At 30.6% G+C, this 25,293-nt stretch overlaps 1 protein-coding gene across 4 annotated transcripts in view; it reads right to left on the bottom strand.

Annotated features, from left to right (window-relative positions):
- The window catches only part of Naaladl2 (N-acetylated alpha-linked acidic dipeptidase like 2), a 1,184,425-nt gene that overhangs the window by 485,177 nt on the left and 673,955 nt on the right, over window positions 1–25,293 (bottom strand). For all 4 annotated transcript variants that reach the window (XM_078043670.1, XM_078043671.1, XM_078043672.1 and 1 more), the window contains one exon: window positions 21,619–21,738. In XM_078043670.1, coding sequence (XP_077899796.1) covers window positions 21,619–21,738 — 120 coding nt within the window. The remainder of the gene's footprint in view (window positions 1–21,618; window positions 21,739–25,293) is intronic.

Genomic DNA, 25,293 nt, shown 5'->3' with positions numbered 1-25,293 from the left:
ATACAGAGGAAAGTGGAACTATTAAAATTTAATTCTTTATTTATTGCAAAATAAAAATTTTGCAAAAAAATTTTCCTTTTACACCTTTTTTTTGCCTCCTTCTTCCTGAGACACTTAAGAGATTATAGAGGCTGCAATAGTGGTTTTAAAATTGTAAAAGCAGCTAATGTCACAGTTAAAACAAACAAAAAAAAGAATCTACGTAATTGTAGTCTCCTGAGTATACCTCAAAGCACACTAAGAGCCTAAAATTTTCTCTGACCAACTCTAAAAAGTAATAAAACAGTATAGGTTTATTTCTTGTACCCTCCACTCATGCTATCCTCACCACAGATGGACTTGGGTTAAATGTGGGAATATAAGCCAGATTTTAAGGGTTTCCAATTTTTCATGTATTAATTCATTTGTAGAACATTAAATGTCTATAACATTCCAATATTTATTATAAATATAATATTTATTATACTGTTTTCAGTGATAACAATATGTAGTTTAATTAGCATCTCCCATAGCTCTTGCTGAGACACAACCTGCCAAATCCTATTCCCTCATTATCTCCTAATAGGGTTTTTTTGTTTGTTTCATTGCTTGTTTTGTTTTTTTCCTGCTTTACTATGAAAGTATAATGCAGTTAAGGAAGTTACTCAACAAACTAACACCATTAGGCTTTTTTTTTTCCCTCTGAGCATATTAACATCTTCACAATAAGCAAAGAAATGAAGTAAATGATGTTCATCTTGTTCTTAACAAGGTAGAAATTATACAAGTAAACAACATATTTAAATCAAGAATGTAAATAGAACTAATAATAACAAATTAAATAAATGTATAAATTCAAATTGTAACAGATATAAAAGAGGAAAGAAAAAAGTTTAATTGCATAATCACATGTAGGATGCCATTTCTTACAGGAAGCCTGGTAATGCTGAAAGTCTTTAAATCAAACAGCACACTCTACTGAAAGCTGTCTATCACTAGTACAGATACACAATGAGTTTGAGCCAAGTCTACATATTGTCTTATTAGAAGTCAGTTTGAATAGTCTTTTCAAATATGTCAGGTTCATCAAATTGATCAATAAATTCATAAAGTGATGGAAATGAGAAAATATAGATATTTCAAAAGGTTTTCACACCTATCATCAAAACCAGTTCATGTAAAAGTGAGATGGTTTACAGCCTACTTTAAAGACCTTATACCTCCCAATCATCCAAAGTGCTACTCAGATGAGGCAAATTAAACCTTAACTTGCAATAACAACTTCTAAGCATTTTCTAAGGACAGTTGCACAAAATTACATACCATGCAAAACTTGTGAAAACTGATTTATAAAGCTAGAATTATGGACTGCAAAGAGCTTTAGAAAATAAATTCTAAAATAACTAAATTTATTGAGCTAATTAAAATAAATTAGTAACAACTATCTCTCCACTGAAATACATATATGTCAAAATATTTTTACATCTGAATTTTTAAGAATTATACAATTTTAAAGGACAGCAAAACTATGTTTCACTGTATCTCAAACTCCAATATCCATGTGATTGACCTGAGGAACCTGTTAAAGTGTAGAAGCCATGGCAGAAGACTCAGTAGCTCACATGGATTCAGATTCTGAGAGCACAAAGGAATCATTTTGGGAAGGAAATATCTGTTTAGTTATTTTGTCAACAAGGATGCTGGCATTTGTGGGTATGTCTAAAAAAATTGTTTTTGGACTTAACAAATAATTTAAACTAAGGACATCTGCTTTTAGAATGGAGGAAGATTACCGCATCTAGCCAAGTTAAGATCACAAATGTCTCTGACCCTATTTCAGTTTATATTTATGTTTTTAATTATAGAGAAACCAATATTTTCTTAGCCAGCATAAAGAAAACAGATTTAAATTGCTTCTCTTCATTTAAAACCATGCAATGATTCAGCATTAGGATGAAAAGAATTATCAAATGGTCAAGAGTCTTCGAAAACTATTAAATTTCTTTTTTGTTCTGAATAACCATAAGGATAAATTATCTAAAGTCATAAAATAGCTTATTGCCTTTGTATTTATTTATAAAAATGTTTTTATATGAAGAAGGATTGAGAAGAAAAACTAGGAAAAAATTAATAGGTAAACATTCTGCTAGTTAGTATATGAAATTAATTTCCTTTAAAATGTTTCTGATTTAAAATTATTTTTTCCCAGACTCTTCAATTCATGGATAGTAAGATGCACTCTGTAGTTAAAGAAATGCATGATTTAGTCTTTCCTGTCAGGAATCTCCAGTTTGGTTAACGACACACATCTATTCACTATTTCATTAAGCTTTCATGAAGGGCCTGTTAGGTACCTACTAAGCCCTAAATGATACACAGTATATTTATGTAGAAGAATGCATTTAAGTGTTTTAGGAAGAGAAAAGGCTTCTTTAGTTCTCTCAAGCAGTGGTTGTTTTTTTCCATTTCATAGAAAGATTCCTAAGCAAATGATTATAATTTTTCAGTGATAACAATATGTACTTCAAGTAGCATCTCTCATAGCTCTTGCTGAGACACAACCTGCCAAATCCTATTCCCTCATTATCTCCTAGTAGGGTACAATAGGCCTTTCTGTTTGTTTCATTGCTTGTTTTGGTTTTTTTCCTACTTTACTCTAAAGGTATAATGCAGTTAAGGAAGTTACTCACAAACTAACACCATTAGGCTTTTTTTTTTTTCTGAGTATATTAACATCTTCACAATAAGAGAAAAAATGAAGTAAATGGTGTTCATCTTGTTCTTAAGAAGGGAGATTTTATAGGAGTAAACATCATATTTAAATCAAGAATGTAAATAGAATTAATAATAACAAATTATAAAATAAAAACTACATAAATGGAAGTAATAGATGGAGAAAAATCACAAAAAGTTGAAGAACTTAAAAAAAAATACAATTTGAATAGTTAGTGGAATGGATAGAAGAGAGAAATTCTCCCAAGTTTTTGATTCCAATACATCAGATGCTTTCTGAGAAATAAATGCATGTATGTGGTGTTGTTTCCCAGGATCCTTTTGAAAGTCAAAACTATATTGAAAGATGTCTTAAGATGGATAAATATTTGTGAAAGAACACAACTTTCTAGTTTATTTATTCCATCAAGGAAGAATAAAGAAAAAAAAAAACTCCTGTCCCTTAACATAAATCTCTGTGGCTTTTTGCTTCTAAAAATTCTAGGAAATTGCTTATCTATTCAGTGATTAATTTCCATAACCATATGTTTTTGATGTCTGAGTGCAGCTTGTGGTGTGTATCCTTATTTATACTGAATACATATACTAGTATGCAGAAGATCTTATTCAGAGATTGTTGTAAAATTCAAAACCATTTTTTATCACGTTGGCCTTCCTGACACTATCACTCTAGATCATTCTTCCCTCTCCAAATTTCAGGAAGTAATAAAATACTCTGTAATATCTTCTGCCATAAAAAAAGCCCAGATGGTTTGAACTAGGAATTAAAGTATGCAGTTTTGAAGAGACATAATATATGATTTTATGTCTAGAATACATTCAAGCTACAGATTTACTACGTGTTTTAACCTAAATGGGAAGATTTTGCAAAAGAAAAAAGAAAAAAGGAAAAAACCCTCCCATGCTTTTAATTAAAGGTATATTTTCAATCAAAAGCATCAGCACTTTACATATGAATCTAAAATGAAAACTGACGTTAAAATCCACATTAACGAGGTTTAGCTTTCAGGCAGAATTATGAGCAGTAAATTCTTTTAGATGGTAGGATGGGCTTTCTTTAGAGCTGTTGCTGGAATACTTTAGTAAATTCGATGAGTGCATTGGCGATGATAAGAATAAATCTCCTCCCTTAGCCTAGATTAAATATCCACATGCCCTAGGGTTCTATATAAAATGAATCCAAGTTTGAGAGTTCCCTTTGCCTATGACTTGTCACTGTGAGGGGCATAACTGGTAGGGAGTATGTCTGCTGACCTATACGATTTCTGTCAGAAAAAAAAAAAACAAAACTCTAATTGCAAAAGTAGATTTGTTCATGGTTGAAGAGTTAAACTCTTCTAACATAAAGGATACACAGTGTGAACTTTTGCAAAAGGAATAAAATGTTGTTTGGAATAGACTTATTGCATAAAACAGCCAAACAAATCTAGAATCTTACTTCTAGAGAAGTTGCACTGTACTATAATAGTTCCATAGATAAATAAATATTTCATAAGTTTCCCTGCATATACAGATGGAATTACTACAACTTGGAAAAAAACAAAAGGGCATAAGTTTTCAAATCCTGGATTCCAATCCTCCACTCTAAGTTTTGCCATTTACAAAAAGGTATCATTGCAAAATAATAACTCACTGAGTATGTCAGGTTATCATTCTGAACAGTGAATATAATAGTACCTTAAGGAAAGAGTTGTGGAAATGAGTGAATTTAAATATCACATAAGCACATTACCTCGCATAGCATAAATTCACCTCATCAGAACAGGATTTTAAAATGGGACACTATTATAGAAAAAGGAAGATTTTAAATCCATCCCAAAATTTGGCATACCATGGATAAGCTGATAATTTTAAAATTAATTACTTTGGTCAGAGTTTGACTAATCATACACTAGCTGAGATTGTCTGGTCCCTTTGAACTTCAACTGTATTAGATAGTTAGCCACAGCTACTCAATCAGCTAATATGAAGCTGTTCTAGAGTTAAATATAGATTTGGCATTTCTCTGACATATTAACTCTGCAGGATAAGGGACACACTCCCTAAGGAAGTAATAGTATAGGTCTGAAGGTTGAGTAGAATTTGAATTGGAAGAAGACCCAGGTAGAAGAAAAGAGAATGAATAAATATTCTGAGTCAGGAGGGAAAATGGTATGTTGTAGAAACTAAAAGAAGCTGATAAGTAGTGAAGTTGTACAAAATGATTTATACAGATGTCAAGATTCTTAAGGGATTTGTAAGTGATACCAAGCATTTTGGTCTTTATGTCAGTGGTCATGAATATGCATTGGAGAGTTTTAAGCATGGGTTGATATGATTAAACTTATGTTAGAAAAAGATCCCTTTAGTTGTTTAATGAAAGGTAGTTTATAAAGGGAGAAAACTGAAAGAAGAAGCATGTCTCTAAGAGCATGGCCATTATACTAGATTGACACAAAGATTGGCTTTCTTCACTCTCCTTTACTGGGTTTTAAATCCCCAATCACACTATAACCTTACTGTTTTCAGAAAGAAGAAATAATTAAATAACAGTTTGAAATAGTCAAGCTATGGGCACTTGTTATAGCAGAGCTAAAATCTTACCAAAGTAAAACAAAACTTTTAGGGGGCAATACCATACATATGCAGCAAATATATTACCTTCAATGTTTCTATACCCTGGAAATCTTATTCTGCACAATTATTGTTGTTTTTTGCTAAGAGCTATCCTAAACATGTTGACATCTTTTCAAAGAACTAGGTCCATCCACTAGCAGATAGCATAACTCAGTGCCTCTGGAATTGAAGATAAGGAAGGTGAGGTGACCCAGTAACTAAGGGGATTACTCAAACTAGTGTTTTTCAGGGTGGACAATGAAAGAAGTAGATGCCATGTTAAATAAAACTGAATTTCCTTATAACTCTAAATATATACCTTTATTTGTACAAGTTTTTTTTAATCTATTGCAATTCTAAAAGGTGTTGGAAAGTTTTTTTTTTCCCATATCTACTTTGTCATTTTTACATGACTATGTGCATTGCTTTCTTGCCAAAAGGTGCCTAAAGCTACAGAGTTAAAGAATACCTTTGAAAAGGGATTATCAAAATAATTTTTGGGCGAGAATTACTTTTTAATTATATCACAGAAGAGAAATGGAGACTTTGTTGGTTGAATAAACTTAGCAATGAATTAGTTAATTTGATCAAAAATTACTTTATCATAAATCTTGTTTTTATATTGTTCCTCATGTTTGTTCAATTTTTTAGAACTTTATCTAATGGATACTAACATTTATTATGAGATAATTTTTATAAAATGTAAAGTAGCTTTTTCATGAGGTTGCATTTTTCATAAAATGTATTATTTATAACTACGGAAAAAAATAACATGACTTACATCATGTGAGTACCATGCTAACTTCTGGTGGTTGCCAGAGATGTACTCGTGGATTCTGCAGAAGGAAGTGGCCTTCAGAGGTTTTGTTAACTATCAGTACTATGATGCAAAAATTATTATAATTATTATTATAAATATTAACAGGAGTACTAATAAATTTTTTTGAAAGACTAGGCATAGTACTCAGAATTATCATTCATTATCCTATTTGATCTTAGTAATTTAGAGTAAGAAACTGCCATAATTTTATATTGGTTAAATTTTGAGTCCTTTCTAATATGCATAAAGAAACCATATGTGTTACAAGGTGTGTACAAGACAAGTGTCCTCAAGACACTTGACTTCCATCTGGCTAAACTTTGTCATAATATACTGATTTTGTTAGAAGGAGATACTTTACTGCCATCTGCCAGAAAATGCTTGTAAAAAATAAACAAATTCTTGATGTCTACATTGTGATTATTGTACCATAATATGTGAACTGCTTGATGTCCCAGTAAAAGAGCTCCACACTTAAATGGAAAATCAATTTAAGACTCTTAATTTTCCAGATATATGTAAGAATATAAATGTATTGTTTAATTTTTAAGAATCTTGAGATCTTCCTGAAAACATTAAGAAATTAACCTCATATTTTTATGTGAGTGTTTGTTCTTTATCAAGCTCTTTGCATGAACACTCACAGACATTGTCTGGATTTTCTCTTAATAAATTTTCAACCAGCAAATATTTGGTCTTTGATTTTCATGTTTTATTTCAATCCCCATTGTACCTTGACTACTTTCTAATAATAGAAAAAAAAAAAACTTCTGTAGTTCCAACCGTGTCCTTTTTATCACTATTTCAAAATATGGTGGTACTTTTAGACATAAAAAGTTTGTGTGCATCTCAAATAGTATTTTGATGTAGTAACATGCCATTTTGCAAATTTTGGGAAACATTTCTGTTCATATTTAACAGAACTACATTAAGCCACAGCTAGTTTATTTAAAGTATCCAAAAGTTTCAAAGAAATATTTATTATTTACGGATATAACTATTTTATTTGTTAAATTTAAAAAATACATAATAATAAACCAAAATAATATATACAAAAATAAAAATATCTGTATATCCATTATAGATGTACATCAAAACAAAAACTTTGGATTAGACACACGGAATGAAGGGAAGGGAGAGGAAATGGGAGTAGGAAAGATGGTAGAATGAACTGGACATTACTATCCAGTGTGCATATAAGATTATACAATCAATATAATTCTATATCATGTGCAACCAGAAAAATGAGAAGTTGTATTCCTTATATGTGTAATATGTCAAAATACATTCTACTATCATGTATAACTAATTAGAACAAATAAATTTTAAAATATGGTGAAAATACTAATTCCTTAACACACACATACATAATAAAATATTCTTGTACCAGGGTTAAAAAGGAGAACAAATGGAAAGTTTTCCACTTATTTAAGCAACTATTAATCTATGCAAGTTTCTTAGCTTCTTTTTATATCATCTTAAAATTAAGAAATTACTATGAATAAACCTTATTGATTATCTTTCTTAAATGAATGAAAAATAGAAGATTATAATATGAAAAGTAACCAGAGCATGGGTTTGGAATATGACATTTTTTATTATACTAAAGTACTTTAAAATGAAATACTTATAAAATAATACATTATCTTGGTTACTTGAAAATATTCTACCAAATTAAAAATAGGACAAATAAGGCAGATGAATTTTCACATCTAATAGATATGTGTGGAGATTTAAATTGCAAGTGCATAAATACACAAATAACTGCAGCATTTTATCAAACACTTATCTTGTACTTACACTAAATATTTACATTTATATATGTTCATTAACCTGCAGGCAAATTGTTCACACTGGTGCTCCCATGCAGACTAATATGTTGCAATTAAGATGAACAATATATGGAATCATTATTTGAATCTAATATTAAATTACAGGGGTCAAGATTTAAATGAACTAAGTATTTAGAAATCAATGAAAAGTAGATGTTGTACAGATGAAATATAAAACAGTGATTCTTTTCTCACCCTAATCTATAGTTTATCTTTGTGCTGTTATTGCTATATTGCTGTGATTATATATACCTTCCCCACATGCTACATTTTACAATTGATATTTCCTATTAGAAAAGAATATACTTAAAACAAAATATCAGTGCCTTACCAAAAGTCAGATAACTACCACAGTAGAACTGATTAACCCATAGCAGAGCTAGAACTACAGCTGAAAAAAATCCTACTTGATATGAGAAATGGAATGCATATGTGATTTTTAAATCTTCCCAAATCCATTTTTTACATAGAAAATAATGACTTCATTGGCTTTGTGGGATAGAGAGGGCAGAACCAGAGGTGACATATTAGAGTAGATATGAGCCTCTGGACTCTCAATATTTATCTGATGTCAAAAGCAGCAGAATCAATGCATCATACATTTATGTGATCAAGTAAATTGCTAGAAGCAAATTTTACATTAAGATGATAAACATGGCTATTAACAGAAATCAGGGACTATGGTAATCAGATCCAGTAAGCTAATTAATCTTAGCTCTGTCACAGAGATTCCTTGAGAACAGAATGATATCATAAAGCAAACGATTTGGCCTTCCATTTTATTTGGTGAACATGTAATTGACAGGGCTTAGGCAACTAGGATTAACTGCTCCCAAATCTTGCTTTTTAGAGCTCCTTCTGGGAATCTACATGCAATGCCTTGTTAAGTCAGTTCTCTTTCAGTTGGAATCATGAAATTATCAACATAACTGATGCTTAACATAAAATGAAATATAATCAATTTCATTGCAGTAGGGCATATGTGACTTTAATAAGAGAAAAAAAAAATCAGGCCCAGACCTCACTGAAGTAGTCTTTGAAGATCAGGAATAAGGCAGCATTCTTTTTATAGTAACAATATAGTCCCAACAGGGATTATAACCAGCAGGGTAGCAGAGATAATGGTCAATTTTACAAATAAAATTTTATTAATTCACCTATACAACCTTCATTTTATAGTAAATATTAATATAGCATATAATTTAACTGAAAATGTGATAAATTCGATTTTTAACAAGATAGACAAAAAAATTACTTTGATTATTTTCTAAAAGAGACATACTAAATTGATACATTCCTGGAATAGGCTTTTTTAAAAGTATAGAATTTACCATAAGTTAAAAGCAACAGTCCAACATCTTAAATTCTACTAAAATGAACTGAATGAATTCATCAATGCCAAGGCCCCAGCCTCCAAAAAGGACAAATTCCATATCATCTTAGATCACAAAACTATTCTGGGCATTCCTACTTTTTGACTGAAAAGTTTTCTTATCCGTAGTTAAAGTGGAATAAAGACAAGTACAAAGAGCTAGTACACAATACATATGAAACCCACTTCTACACCTACTGGTGGATTGTGGAAGATTTTAAAAAATTAGTAATCATAAGGCATTAATTATTCTAGATGTTCTAGAAATAGAACAAAAGAACAATGTATGGAATATTTTCCCAGTATTTTACTACTATTATTTTATAAAATAACTTATGCATAACATAAGAAAATATTTGACTTAAGTATTTTATACCCTCAACCTCTGCAATATGGAGATTCCTTCAGAGCTTCTTTCAAGTCCTAATTATAACCCATTCCATTCCGTATTCTGGGCTATTCTTCACTTTCTCCTCAGTTTTCTTTTCTTCATATTTAATAATAACTCACAAATAAGAAACTTAACTCACTTTCCGGATTCCCTGATTATTTGTAACCATTTCTCAGTTTGTTTTTTTCATTTTTAAATAAACCAAACTAAACCAAACCTGATAATCTACTAATTAACATTGCCTGGGAAAGATTTCAATTTTGTTTATCTTTCAGTAAGTTGTTTTACTTATTGTTTTTGTTATTTTTCTTTAATGATATTGTCTAAATACCTTGTGGTATTTCTTTGTTGCTATTGGCCAAAACTACTTAAGCTGTGGCTGAAATTGGGTGACCTTCTCTTGGGATTCTGAGTCAACAAAGCAGTAAGCAAATGCAATTATATAGAATCTCCACCTGAGGGAGAAAAATGCATACCTATTCATTCAGAAATACTTTCTTCATCTATATATTTTTAAAATGTGTCTTAATAAAAAGAAAGAAAAAAAATCACTGAACTTTAGTCCCAAACATATTTCTTATAGGCCTATCTAAAATAAGAAAAAAAATCCTATTATTTCAATTCGTTAATTAGAAGCTATTCCCCTGCAAGGATTTTAACAGGCAACTAAATCAGTACAACACTGGAAGATGTTCACAGCCGCCCAGCAGGCACTCTGCACTTTTCCATTAAACATTCCATAGGCATCCATCAAGTCATTACAATACTTCACATATCTATCAACCTTTGCCAGGCTATCACACACAAGCATGCACCCTAAGACGATTCTTATGAAATATTCATAAACATTTTCAAGTTACAAATTCTTCTCATTCACAATAAGATTTAATGGCAACACTTCCTCGAAGAAGTTAATGAGAACTTTTCAGTAATAATAAACGAGCTCAGATATACAAGTGCCCTATGATTTCACCAGGCACTCTGGTAGGGAACAAATTGGACACCAATACATGTTCCGAATTCTTTTGTTTAGGGGCCTGAGGCTATGTCTTCCTGGCTGTCAGTAATCTGATAAAAAGTCAATTTGGATGAAGAGTGATTTCACTGTAATGACCATATCTACCCCACAGGTTGATTTTTACCACAATTTACGAAGAGAATATCAAGTGGTATTTACTACCCTTTTAGTCAAGTTGAATTCTGGACAGCTAATTCGGGAAACCTGAATCTTCTGATTAGTATACCTGATTGACTAAGAGCAGAAGTTGACTGAGACTCTCCACATAAATGAGAAATCCTGTCCAAATGTAGAGAATTCCTTGTAACCACTCAATTAGCTCCCATGCAAGAGGGGAAGAGCTAAATTAGTGCTAAAACTTAGAGGCATTTTCAGGCATCAAATGAGAATCCCAGTTATGTGCCCTCTCCAACAATTTTTTTGAAATTTTTATTTTATAGAATAAAACAGAAACAAAAACTTATAGGAACATTCACAAAACAATCATCTCATTTCACAAGTTATTAATTTTTCACATTTCTTTTATCATTATGTATCTTTTTTTCATTCTGAACCATTTGAATATAATATGAAAACAGTTTAGTTGCAGACACAGTGGTATTAATGTTTGAGCAAAGCTATCTTAAAGTAGAAGTTCATTTATTAACAAATAATTAACAATTGTGGGGAACAGAAAGAGCACTGGTTTTGGAATGATAACCCTAATTCCCCCATGAGATAAATGTAGGATATGGATTAAAGCACTTACCCTAACTCAGAGTAATGTCCATTCCTACTGATACAGGCATTTTTTTTTTCCATTAGGACAATTTATAGGAGGTAATGTATCTGTAATGTACACATATTATTCAAGCAATTATGGTTTTCAAAAATCTCTAAAGTAGGAGCTGTTTCTTATCATACTTATAATATACAATATTACTAATAAACATTTGCCAAGCATTTACTAAACATGAAGAAAGACAAAGACAACACTGTTGTTTAACTGGTTTTACAAGGAAGAAAATAAAGTAGTATAGAGGTAAAAGTCTTGGTATAGCAATTAAGTGGTAAAGCTGGAATTCAACTTCCATTTTAATGTTCAGATTTTATACCCATGGGATATGACATAGGAAATTTGTCATAAGTACAGATGAAAAAAAATTGATGAAAACATGCATGTTTTATATGAAGAATTCAAATGTGTAGTTACTTCTTCTTACTACTAGCCTCATTTCCCCAGATATAATATTCATACCCCAAATAGTCTCACCACTAAATCATTATTATCCAAACATAATTTACTTTTGTTAAAAAATTTTGACAAAATAAATTTAGCAGAGTTTGAGTGTTGAAGGATTTATGAAGCATGAATCACTCATAACCTGATGTGGGTCAGAAAGATGCACTTCAGCAGTGTATACAGTAGGGTGTTACAGGCTGAATATAGAAGCAAACCACACCCTTGTGTGCTGACTACAACTAGGCATTTGCCTTATTTATGTATGGTGTATATTTTTAAAATAGATTGTATCTCTATTGTAATAAATTAATGAAAATTATGAAGTCAGACATAATAAAAGCAAAACATTCACATTATTTAGTAAGTCATGCTAGAATATTTTTAAAATACAAATGAATTTACTTTATTTCTCTTGTCGACTATCACTCAAATTAACATCTTTATAGCCAAATTTCACTTTGTTTCCAATGAAAGTTATCTTGCTCTTTACCCCAAACTCTTTAAGTTTGTTTTAATATAAAGCATTTTATGCTATGTAGTTTGCTATCTTCGAAGGGAGCTGCCTTAGATTAAAACTTGAAGAAAATTATAACTGAAAATTGAAGACTAAGCAGGATATTCTTAGAAGAATTTGCTGGTGGTTTTTTCTTAATTGTGAATATCAGTCTAAATTCGTCTGCCATTTATTATAAAACACATTTTTGTAGGTTACAAAACCCAATCAATTTTTCTAAAAATTTGAATATAAAATTGATTTAAAACATTAGATTATGATAAAATGATTAGAATTATTTATTGTAGTGTTTAAAAATTAGATATTAGTTGATTCTTATATTTAAATAATTATGGATTTAGAATTAAGAACATTCATAAAAATTTTTATACTAAATGAGATTCTGGGCATAACCTAAATTGAAATATGAGACAAAATTAAAAATAAAATAATGTAAACAAAATAAAATTGGAATTATAAATCTAGTAAATAAAAAGTAAATTTTCACCTGTAATATAAAAGCTTTTTTCAAACTCCTAATTATTAAAACCACAAAATCTTTTCATAAAAACTATAATATGTATGGGCTATAAAACTATCCCAACAGCTTTTCTATAAACATACCAAGTATATATTTTCAGTTAAAAGCTATTTAATGAACATTTTGACAATAAATTAACATGTAAATAATTACCTATTAAAATACTATTTTATTTAGGATATGTTGTTTTCAATGTTCAAGTGAAACTATTTTATGCTAGTATAGTAAGATAAAGTTTTACAGCTTATTAAACATTAATTTGTCATAAAAAAGGGACATCGAATTCAAAACCAGACAGTGCATTCTATAGCTATAATTTTAATTGCATAAATTTTAGAGAGGTAATTTTTCTTCAAATATTCAATTTTCAATAATGTGTACCTCAAGAAGTAATATAACTGTTCCTATATATTTTGTAGCTACAGATTAGTAAAACCTAAAATAGTGTTTAGTACTCTTTTCCAATGTTTTCCTTGGCAAGATTATAATAATCATCAATTTTTCTTCAAGAAATGGTTAAAAAAAGAAGAGAACCTATAGCCATATATAGTGAATAACAAATACCATAGATACAAGTATTTTATTCATTTTTTACTTTTAAAATATAATTTTACATTTACTTTTAAAATATCAATGCAGAAGTACAGGGAATTATGTGACACCCTCAAATTGGTTTTAGGATATTCTAAGTTTAAATAAGTTAGAAGATCTCAAGTTCAAATTTCAACTATATAATTATTTTTAAAATGTCTAAAATAAAACAGGTAAGAAAGAGCTTATGCCATTAAAAAATGATATAATATTAGATTTTGACCACATAGAATGATAACCACTTGGAAAGGAGAAAATACAGTATTTGATAAAAAATTTTAGGATGACTAAATTAAATATTAGCCTACACTTAGGTATATGCTAGACATTATGTTAAGTACCTATCTGTATTATTGTAATTAATTTTATTATAACTTTATGAGATAGGCAATTTAATGATGTTCTTTGAATGAAACATGGAACCTCAACTTTCAAGATAAATTTAATGTTATATTACATATTTATACTATTACTCTATAAATATATTTTAAATTTCTACAATAGTATTTTCTTAATAATATATAATTTCATCACCTCAATACAATCTATAGCTAAAAAGAATTGAGCAAGGTAAAAATCTAAACCATGAACTGTTATATTAGATGACCAATTATATTTATCTTTAATTAATAGTCAAGGTATTTTTATTGTTAACATTCATTTCCCTACCTATGCATTCATTCCACATGGATAAATAAAGATTTCAATTATTTTGTATAATTCAAAGATTCAAATTATGCTACATGGTACCAACACAATATTTATAGTTAATGCAAAAATGTGAGAAAACATTTTCTGCAATTGACTTATCAAATAAACATATTATTATTTTCAGTTCAGTTTCGGAAATTTGAGTACACTGTCACATTTCCCTGTAATTAAATCATTAAATTCCCTTTCCTCTTTAGAATTTAAGTACTTAGTAATAATCACAATAATATCTAATATGTATGAAAGAATTATCATGCATGCATTTCAGATTTAATCTTCACATAATCTCATGAGCTGAGATTATTTTCTAATCATGGTATAGATTCGAAAAAAAATTAAGATTTTAGATTCGCTAGACAACATTCAGAGGTCACATTACCATCAAGTAGAAAGAAAAACTTTAACTTCAGTTTATTTGTACTATTTGGGCATCCTATAATGCTGTGTTTCACCATTTTAAAAAAGCTACTTGTAGAGCCCAGAGCAAGTACAAAAAATAATGGGAGGACTGGGAAGCTTATCAACAGCAGAAATAATGTAATAATTGCAAAACAGAAAGAATGGGCAAAAGGATAAAACATAAAAGAAGGGGCTGGGGATGTGGCTCAAGCGGTAGCGCGCTCGCCTAGCATGCGTGCGGCCCGGGTTCGATCCTCAGCAGCACCACATACCAACAAAGATGTTGTGTCCGCCGAGAACTAAGAAAAAAATTAATAAATGTTAAAATTCTCTCTGTCCCACTCTCTCTTAAAAAAAAAAAAAAAAAAAACATAAAAGAATAGGTAAGTATTATCACAGTATACCATAGCAGTTATTTTGGTGATTCCTGTGTGGACTATGTGTTACCAAAAATTTAACATATGTCTAGAGCTTATTGTTTCAATTTTTTAAACAACATGGAATACATATTTTTAAAAATCTGGAAAGTGTGTAGCTTTAGGAGTTAAATTGGAAAGGATTAACTCCTATTTCTCTGCCTCCCTCCCTGTTTTTCTTCCTTCTTTTTTCCACTCCCACTCTCTCTAAAACTTACATGAATACTTAGAGAGTATTTAAGCTAACTATATGCAAAATCAACCCTTCTAACATGATTTCACTTGCTGTGACTTCATATTTCAAATGGTCCAAATACATAATTAAATTAGATTATCATGTAGGTTAAAAGTATGCATGACCTCTAAATTATTTGGTTAATTTGAAATAAACTTTGAGGATTTGTATACTCATTTCTATTTTGTTTGAAGCCACGAAATATACTTTGATATTAGAAATAGAATGTGAGGCATTTGATTATTTATTCTTGCTCTACATTGGCTTTCCTAAAGTTGGATTGCTAAGTGGCAGAAAATGGCATAGTGTAAAATCTTTTCAATGTAACCTTATGATCAGTCATATTTAAACAAAAAATAACTTTGAAGATATAGAAATATTTGGTCTAACTCATTTTGAAAAGTAACTTAAGTAAGTCAGTGGAAAATGGGAAGAACTCTGAACAAGAAAACAGAAGATTTCACTTTAAAATTCATTAAACTATTGTTTTGTGATTTTGTGTCTGGAAGCTGGCCATGTTTCCCATGACAAACAGAAAAGTTCTTCAGTCTTAGAATTACAATATATGAGGTTATTGGTCTTTTGTAATTACTTCTGAGAATTGGGTATGAAGTGCCTTATTAAATAATTCAGTGAACAAGCATATCCTTTCAAAGAATCAGGATAATGTTTGCTTTTTACTTTTGTTCACAAAACGCCATCAAAAATTGTCTTAAGAAATAAAGAAGCAAGTCTTTCTTCATATACAGAATCATACCTAAAAGCATTATTCAATGACACAGAATTAAACATTGTTTAATTAAACATATTCTCAATATTATCTAAAATATTCAGAGAATGACACTTAAAGAGATCTTCTAGGTTCCTCCATAGCAGGGAAAATGGTGATATACCAAAAATTTTAACAGGAAAACTATTTTTTTTCTTTCATATCTTCTTAGCCTAACTATGTGTATGTTTGTCTATTTATATGCCCTGTATATATGTATGTGTAATGTGTATATATATATATATATATATATATATATACATATACATATGTATATATATACACACACATAAACATTATACACACATATATATGTATCACACATCATGAGCATTTTATCTTCAAGAACTTTATTTTAGACACAACATTTTTATATTAAATAAATACATACATAATTTAATTTGAGCAAATAAATTTGAGTTCAACTATATCTAAACTTCTGTGACAGAGTAAATGTTGCTTTTTGTCAACTGGAACAAAGAAAACAACAATTCTTTTGAGTGCGATTATCATAGGGATTAAACAAATGTTTTCAGAAATAAGAGGAAATTGAAGTAAATGAAACTCATAGTTCAGCTAATTTGACAAGTATGGAAATGTTTCATGAAAATTAATTTTAAATGGCACTCTACTCACTACTAACTTTATCAGAACTATTGGATTTTTTAAAAATTTTCCAGTTGTCCAATCTTTGTGTATTCAGTATATGTAATCAATATTTATATATATTTTCTCAACCATCAGCTCATGTTTCAAACTTTAATCATTTTTTGGGTTAATTTTAAAATTCAAATAATATGAAGTTGTCTTTTCTTTAAATAATACAACTCCTTCCTAATTTATAGTAACTAATCTACATATTTAACAGGATAAATACATAGAAATTGTTTGTTTTCCACTTTTCTTTTTCCCCAGACTCTTCTCAAAGGCGTTCCCATCTAAACATGATTTCTGGGCTTACCTGTGATAAGTCATACAGTGCCCAAATATTTAGAACAACATAGGCACAGATCTAAAAGGCATTTCTCTTTCATTGTTCCTATTTATGATTAGATAAAAACATTACCTGATAAATAGATAGAAAATACTTTGTTCTCAAGAAACTAAAAATATCTCCTTGATTCCTGTATCATCAAAAAAATCTTATAGGGTTACAAGTGTGCATTAAAATAATGAAAAAATTAACCAATCTTTTATATCTTATGATATGACAGCACTAGGAATGTGGTGTGCATTATTCCATATATAAAATAGTAAAAGCATTTGTGGAGTTTTGTGTAATTTCACAATGCACAAATGGCCTGATTAAGATACATTCATTTGTGATTTTACTGCATACAAAATTGACTCCAAGACATGGCACTAATGTGTGGTACAAATTAGAGAATGGTGTAGACTTCACTTTTCAGTAAGATGTAATGTATTTCTAGTTGTCATAGAGTTTACAATATTTTTCTTATTGTTTTTATAAAAATGGTCATAAGAAGAATGTCAAATTTTATTGTATTTTATAAAAATAAATTTTGTGGGAGAGTTCTTTCTAGAAATTTGAGAATTTATGAAGGTCTCAGGGTCCACATTACTATGTTTCATAATGTCAGTGAGAGAAATTTGAGTCCATTATGACAAATAAAAGACCATTTTGCCCTAAAGTTTAAAAAAACAAAAGTACTTACCCTTAAAATAAACTACTATAAATATAAATCTAAAATGAACCCAAAGCCTGTCCTCTATAGTTTAAGCTACAGCAAACTAGCACAGAGCTCCAGAGAACTCATTTGACTTTTCTGCAGCAATATATGTGGATATCAAGGCATATATCTAAATGCCACTGTGTTCCACCTTTCCTGGCACACAGTGGGGGTATTTTCTCACCAATCACTTCAATGAAATTAAATTAACATTTGGAATTCATGATAAAACTAAAAAGATCTCCTTCTCAGCTCTAGGTTATTTTCTATTCATTTTAGGAGATAATTTAATGTACCAGTTATGCTTCCTCTTTGCCCTCCCTATCTTAGATACACAGATTCCTTTCCAAATTCCTTTTTGAACTGTGATTTAGTAACTACTGCTCAGCTAAAATAAGATTAACTTTTCTCTTTACCCATTCAGCTGCACTTTCCCATACCAAATGTTCATTTAGAATCATAATTAACAATTGTGATTCACAAAGAAGTCACTTAGTTCTATGCCTTTTTAATGTCAATTGTATGACCTCACCTTTGAATTTCAGACCCAGAATATACTTGATGGACAGGTGAGGCAAGCTCAGCAGAAATTTTGCTCTAGAATCCTGTCGGACCCAAGCTTCTTTTTTCTTTACCATGTGAATGTGTATTAATAGATTCAGTACTAATGTACATACAACCCCAAAGCCCTGTCCCTCTGTCAAGAAGATAATGAAGAGTGTTTAGCAAGGCTCTGTCTGGAAGGAGATTCTGCACACAATGCTTTGTTAAACTTATTCATAGGTTTATCAGGAAAATATTACCAGGTTCTTTTGTTTCCTATTCCATATAAAACACTACTTCATAACTAATCAAAGGGTTTTATATTACAAGTATCCTCTGAAACTAATACAAAGAAAGTTGCTTTATTTTAATCCATTATATATTTGGTGTTAGGATTTTGAATAATTGGCCTATAAGCACTATTAGGAAAAAAAAAACTTTTTAAGGTCTTATTTTAATTTGATTTTTTAAAAATTTGTTAACTTGAAATTTTAAAGGCATGCTTTCTGCTTACAAAATATATACACAATCATTTAGAATAATTATAAATGCAGAAAAATAAAAAGAAGTCAACTCATTCATAATTCTACCTACCCAATTATATAATTATCCCCTAACATACACATTATAGTAATGATAGGTTGAACAAGCAGGGCTTTGTGTAATATGTCTATATCCAAAGCAATGACACTTTGTTTAACACTGTACCCTCTAAAAATATTCAAACAGGAACATATTTTTTCTCTTAAATCCTAGAAGACAACTTGGACCTTCCCATTATTTTTATGATTATTGGCAATAAAAGCCCTATAATCAATTTGAGTTACCAGTCTTAAGTAATTAGAATGACTCAAATCTGTACCCTTCATTTAAAATTTCATCATTTTAAAATTCCCTCTAGTGTTGGAGGGACAGGAATATAGTTAGTATATGGGGTGGGAAATATTAAAAGCTTCATTGGGTATGATTTTTTTCTGACTGTACTGTTCCTGTCCTAAGAGAGCTACAGGTTCTCTGGGGTTCACAGATATTTTAAAACTGCTTTGGGGGCTTGTGGATACATTGTGAATTAATTGAAGCAGCCTCTACTGTAGTTTCCTTGATGGGAACAAATGCAATTCTAATGTGCCCTGTGGCTGACTTATGCATCAACAATCCAAGTGGCAAGAATGAAAGTAGAGGACACTGGTTCTGTCATGTGGCTCCATCTGACCTACTAGAAACACATGGATATTTTTCTATTACCAACTCAGGGACACAGGCCAACCCAACACTGATACATGTTTATGCTCATTTATTAGCACCTTAGCAAGCTAATCTCTTACCTTTAGATTTTTCAAGTAGATTTATCCATCAGTCTACCCTGTATTCCACACTGCAGGGAATAGGTGTTAACCCCATCAAGTGTTCCACTGAAGCCCCTATCCCCAGTGGCGCAGTGGAAGCTTCTATACATCTCTCCATAAAACCTCTGCCCTTCAATTCCAAGACCTTTTATATACCAGGTATGAGTGAGGGACTTAGCAATACTTCTATCTATTTTTAGTTATTTTATTTGAAATATTGATGTTTGGTAGCAGATTTTGACATGCCACTCTGTACCTTAGAGTATCAGTTAAAAAATTCTAATTTATCATCTTGATTACCTATATACTGATCTTCTATAGCAAAATACACGCATACACGAATGCACCACCACCACCACCAGCACCACATCACTACCACCAAAACATACACAGGCCTTAAAAACTCAGGATTTGAGATGAGCCTTCCTGGGTAGAAGTCCTGAGAGTTTCCTTTAACTACATCTCTGTCTTTTGAGTCAATTAGTCATCACTTTTCTACTTTAGTTACTTCATCTGAAAATTGAAGATAATAATAGCCCCCACTTCGACATTATGACTATTGTGAATGTTAATGTGATAACATATAAAACATGTTTAGAAAAATATCTATCCCATATCATAATAGTGTTTCTGTCAGAGGCAATAATAATAAAGTCATTATTTATTGTAAATGTTCTCTTTATAACTTATTTGATTTATGATGATTTTTACTTTATTACTTTTAATAGCTGTGTGGTATTTAGCAGGACAAATGTAGCATAATTTTTAATATTTGGTCACATCATTAATCATGATTATTTATCATTTCTTTCCCCTTCCCAGAATAGAATACATTTAATATGAGAGTGCTGGATCAAAATATGATTATTTTAAGGCATTTAATATATTAGAAAAATTATGCAATAGGAAATAATAATTTCATTTTGTATTTTATTTTCAAGAATATTTAAAAATTCTGGCCACTTATATATAAAATCAGACACTATCAGATTTAAGTGAAAGGACATCCTTGAACAACAATGAAAAATAGGTACAGAAGGTTCTCTTCTTTCCTAATACAGTGTGCCAAGAGATTTCTGGAAACATTTCTGGACCAGAGAATTAGCAAAGCTCATTTAAGATTGAATGAGGAGAAATCTAATTTATCTTCAGAACCAGGGACTTCCAGTGATATGACTACATTGACCATTCTTCTTAAATAGAAGAATGAAATGAGGTAAGAATTAGCAGCCATGGCTCTCTATTGTGGTGCCTCATTATCAAATAGTAAGATTGAGCTGCTTTAATTATGTAAATGCATCTAGAGGATGAGTGTTAATAAACTTCTATTTAAATAAAATAAATCAAAATTCTGCTTCTCCTTAGTCTATTATATTTTAATTATATTCTTGAGCACAGTTAGTAACTGTGAAGTTATACAGTTGACAAAATCAATCACTACAGAGTATAAATCAACTAGATACTTGTGTAACATGAAGCAAAAGGTAATTAGTCAGTTTGGATAATAGATTACAAGTTTCACATTTGTCATGAGAAGAGGATGCTGTGGTTTTCCTTTACAGACAGGTGCTATTATGAAGAGCACGCTGATTTTATCAAGGTCCCACAAACTCACCAAGGCCCAGCTTAAGGTAACCTCTGTTTTAAGGACTAAGAATATAAATCACTTCATTTAGAATATTCTATTTTGGAAAAAGTCATCTTCCTGTGACAATCTATGACCTTTTGTGCCATTCTCTCTCTCTCTCTCTCTCTCTCTCTCTCTCTCTGTCACACACACACACACACACACACACACACACACACACACACACACTCACACTCCATACTCTCAAAAGCACAAGACTCCAACAAAGCAAACAAAAAAAGAAACAAACAAAAAGTATTCACCCTAAAACAAAAGAACTACCATTGGACCAACCTTATAAAGTAGAGGTAATTTTCCTAATTTCAGGAGTGCAATCTGATTTGTTATATTTTTCACTTTTTTAATCATTTTTAAATCATCTGCTGTTCCATAACTCACATCAATGACTTCAGCCTGAAAGAGAGAGAAAAAAAGAAAAAGTTAAAACTATGGAGTAATAATTACAGACAAATTGATGTTTAATATGGTAAAATTATGTGCAGTAATTGAAAGAATCAAAAAGAACTAATTCTGTCTCTTACCTGATCCTAATTATGAAATATAAAACTTTTCTATTTCTGTCATGCTATTAACAATTATTCTGGTCACTTGAGGAAAGAGTGTTAGTCATTTTTGTTTTGCTCTTTCTCTCCTAAAGAAATTAAGAACTTAATATATTCTTCTAAGAGACCATAAAGTTTGGTTTGTTTTACATTCATGTTTCTGGGATTTGAGTCATTTTACAAAATATTGAAGATTAATTTTTTTAGGTTCAACAAAGATTATATTATTCTCAGAGTTGAAGAAATTCAACTGTGATACTTAATTTTATCCAGATGAAGTGCAAAAACCTCAATTGCACAATCAACCTCAGATTGTCCACATGATGATCGGCTATGAATGATACAGTTGTGCAGAATACAAGCTATACTAGCACATGGACTTGTCTATTATTCCAAAACTTTAGAATATTGTCCCAAATTACCATTTCAATTATAATTCTTACTATCCCATACCTATAGATATATTCTATTCTACGTCAATATCACTCATTATTATATTTTTGTAATGTAAAACGATTCACGACTTTCTCAAGATCTAAAAGCATTCCCCTGGTGTATTAGCCCTTTTCTACTCCTTGAAAAATACCAACCTATAGGGTCCATCACACAGATATTTCCATTAGCCAAAATGACTTCTTTCAACTATACTTTCTGTTATTAAAATAATACTTGTTACGCATTCCAGCAATCATAATACATTGTTTCAAATTACAGCACATGTCTAGAGACATGTTGATGAAAGGAGTTACTGGTGATAAATAGTAAACGAAATGGAGAGGGATACTTCAGACCTCTAACTTTCCACCATTCTCAGCTAAAGCTAATGCACTTCAACCAGTTTTATCCAAAGGACTTCCACAGAAGTTTCATATCAAAAATGATTTCTGCTTCCAGAACAACATGTGAATACCACTGAGAGATGGGTAAATCTATGGTAGACAACATTTCTGGCATGACATATTTATTTTGCCATCACATTCATTTGCGTTTGAAAAAACAATACTAATTACAACAAAGCCTGTTTCAAATGATTCCTACTTGTGAATTATCTTTCTCTGTTACCTACTTATTTATAATCTTTCTCCACTTTAAATCCAAGAGCAATCTGTAATCTCTTTCTGCGTCTCTTAAGGCCTTAACTGGACTGGTCCCTTTGTGTGTCTGTGTGTGTGTGTGTGTGTGTGTGTGTGTGTGTGTGTGTGTGTGTATGTATGTATGTATGTATGTATATCTCCATCTTCCAGTTTCAGTTCCAGCACAGGGAGATTCCTTGATGAAGGACCCATTACATACTCCTCATCTAGGTGTCTGGCATACACTGTTGGCTCATTGGTCTTGAACTGAAATGATCATATCTTATGCAAGATCTCTGAAAAGTTAAGCTGTACTTTCAAGTGGATTTGCCAAAAAAAAAAAAAAACCTAATTGTTAAAAATGCTTCTGTCAGTATGGTTTTTCATTATAATTTTCTTCCTATTAAAATGTGATTAAATCATTGCCTTTAATATAATTCTTGAGTTTGCTGATGTTATTACCATATAAATAACTGTTGATCTATGATTTTAAAAGCCTGATTAAATAAATGATCACATAATATTAATGATTGCATTGCAAAAATGAGAGAATTCATATTTTTCATTTCAAATTTTTAAGCTTCATACTAATTATTTGTGATTTAGTGACAGCATCTTAAAACAGGGCCATTACTCAGCTGGTTATGTTAATGAACATATTTTTCATATTTAGTACAGTTTGAGGAAAAATCTTACTGCTTTGAGGGGATATAGTCTACACTGTAACTTTTTGCTTTATCCACCAGATATAACACTCACAAAACCACCAAAACTACAAAAAATATTTATGTCATTAGAAAATACCAATGGCTTGAATCCACAATGATAATTACCATGAAGGAGGTCTTCAATTCATCTTCCATAAATAACATGAGTTAACATATTAAACTATTTTAGCATGTGAGACATTTTTTTCACAAAAGTATTTCTCAATACAGATTTCATTATATCAATCTATTTTGTCTTACCCATTTGGGGCTACTACTAAAAATCAATAATTAGAAAAGTCTCAATGTCTCAATGTTCTCAGTGTTTGACAGGCAATAAAAAATGTATCTTTCCTATTTACCTTCAAGCAAACTGAAAATCACAGCTGCAAGAATACACATTGAATTTTTCTGAAGCACAAATCAATATACAATGATATGATAAAATGACAACCCATTTATTTCTGCATATTCCATTTGCTACAGAAAACGTATTCTTATTGTACTTGTTCTGTCATACCAGAAAATCATCCAGTCAACTACATAGAGTACTATTTTTAACTTATATCCAAATGCCAGGGATTGAGTCATACCCTCATGGTCTCTATGAGAACCTAAGTACTTGGGTATTTATTGAGATATTTAACTTCTGTGCACCACAGTTTTTCCAATGAGAATTTCTGAGAGGTACAGAGTGAAATGGAACTTAGTCTCTTCTTTATTTAATTTTTTTTCAACCAGAGACAAATATTAAAAATTCTTTGTGTTACTTTTTCATTAAAATTCTATACATTAACTTTTGAATTAGGAACAAATAACTGGAAAAATAGCAACAATTAAAAAGAGAATAATATTTGATCCCATGTATAAAAGAAATCAAGATATTGGGATAATACCAAAGGGTCATAGGCTTCCTTTAAACAGCTAAGCAGAAAACTGGCACACTTTAAAAATTCAGGTCAAAATACAATTACCTTCTGCTTATGATAAAATATGCAATTAGAAGGAATCATCAACCAGACAATTAGCAAAGACTAAAAACCAAAACATTAAAAGTTGGCATTCCATTTATCAGTGGCTCCATGGTTTTTAATCTAAGTGACATAAATCACAAAAATTGTTAAATAGAAACCATAGAAATTTGACTTCCTTCATCTTACTCCTCTGAAACCAATTCAGAGGGGTTATCTTTTGTTTGATAAAAGTGCCGTGAAATGCTTAAATAAGCAAATAATTTACACAAATACATTGTTTATCAATGACTTGTTAACAGGGCTCTGATCTTATGATGAGGAAATGTAATAGATCAAGCTTCGGAATTGTTGGAAACATACTGCGCCTAGGAATAAGAACACATTCAATAAGTTTCTCCCATATGCTGGAATTGTGCATATAATATGCCATTTTCTCAGATAACACTGTCACCATTTCAGAGATAAGGAAGGTGAGCCTCAGAGAGATGAAGTAATCTGTCCAAGTTCTGTGACTTTAATTCAAGAGTGGAACAGATTTTCTTTAGAGACCTTCCAGGAGGCTATTTTACCAAGGACAATGAACACTTGGCAGTCACTGAAGAAGAAATCTCCAACAGCACTGTTGAGTTAAACATACCAAGTCCACCTCAAG

Source organism: Ictidomys tridecemlineatus, chromosome 3, assembly GCF_052094955.1.
Source record: "Ictidomys tridecemlineatus isolate mIctTri1 chromosome 3, mIctTri1.hap1, whole genome shotgun sequence".
NCBI classification, from domain to species: domain Eukaryota; kingdom Metazoa; phylum Chordata; class Mammalia; order Rodentia; family Sciuridae; genus Ictidomys; species Ictidomys tridecemlineatus.
The sequence above is the reverse complement of the archived record's forward strand: the minus strand, read 5'-3'. Positions and strand labels throughout refer to the sequence as shown.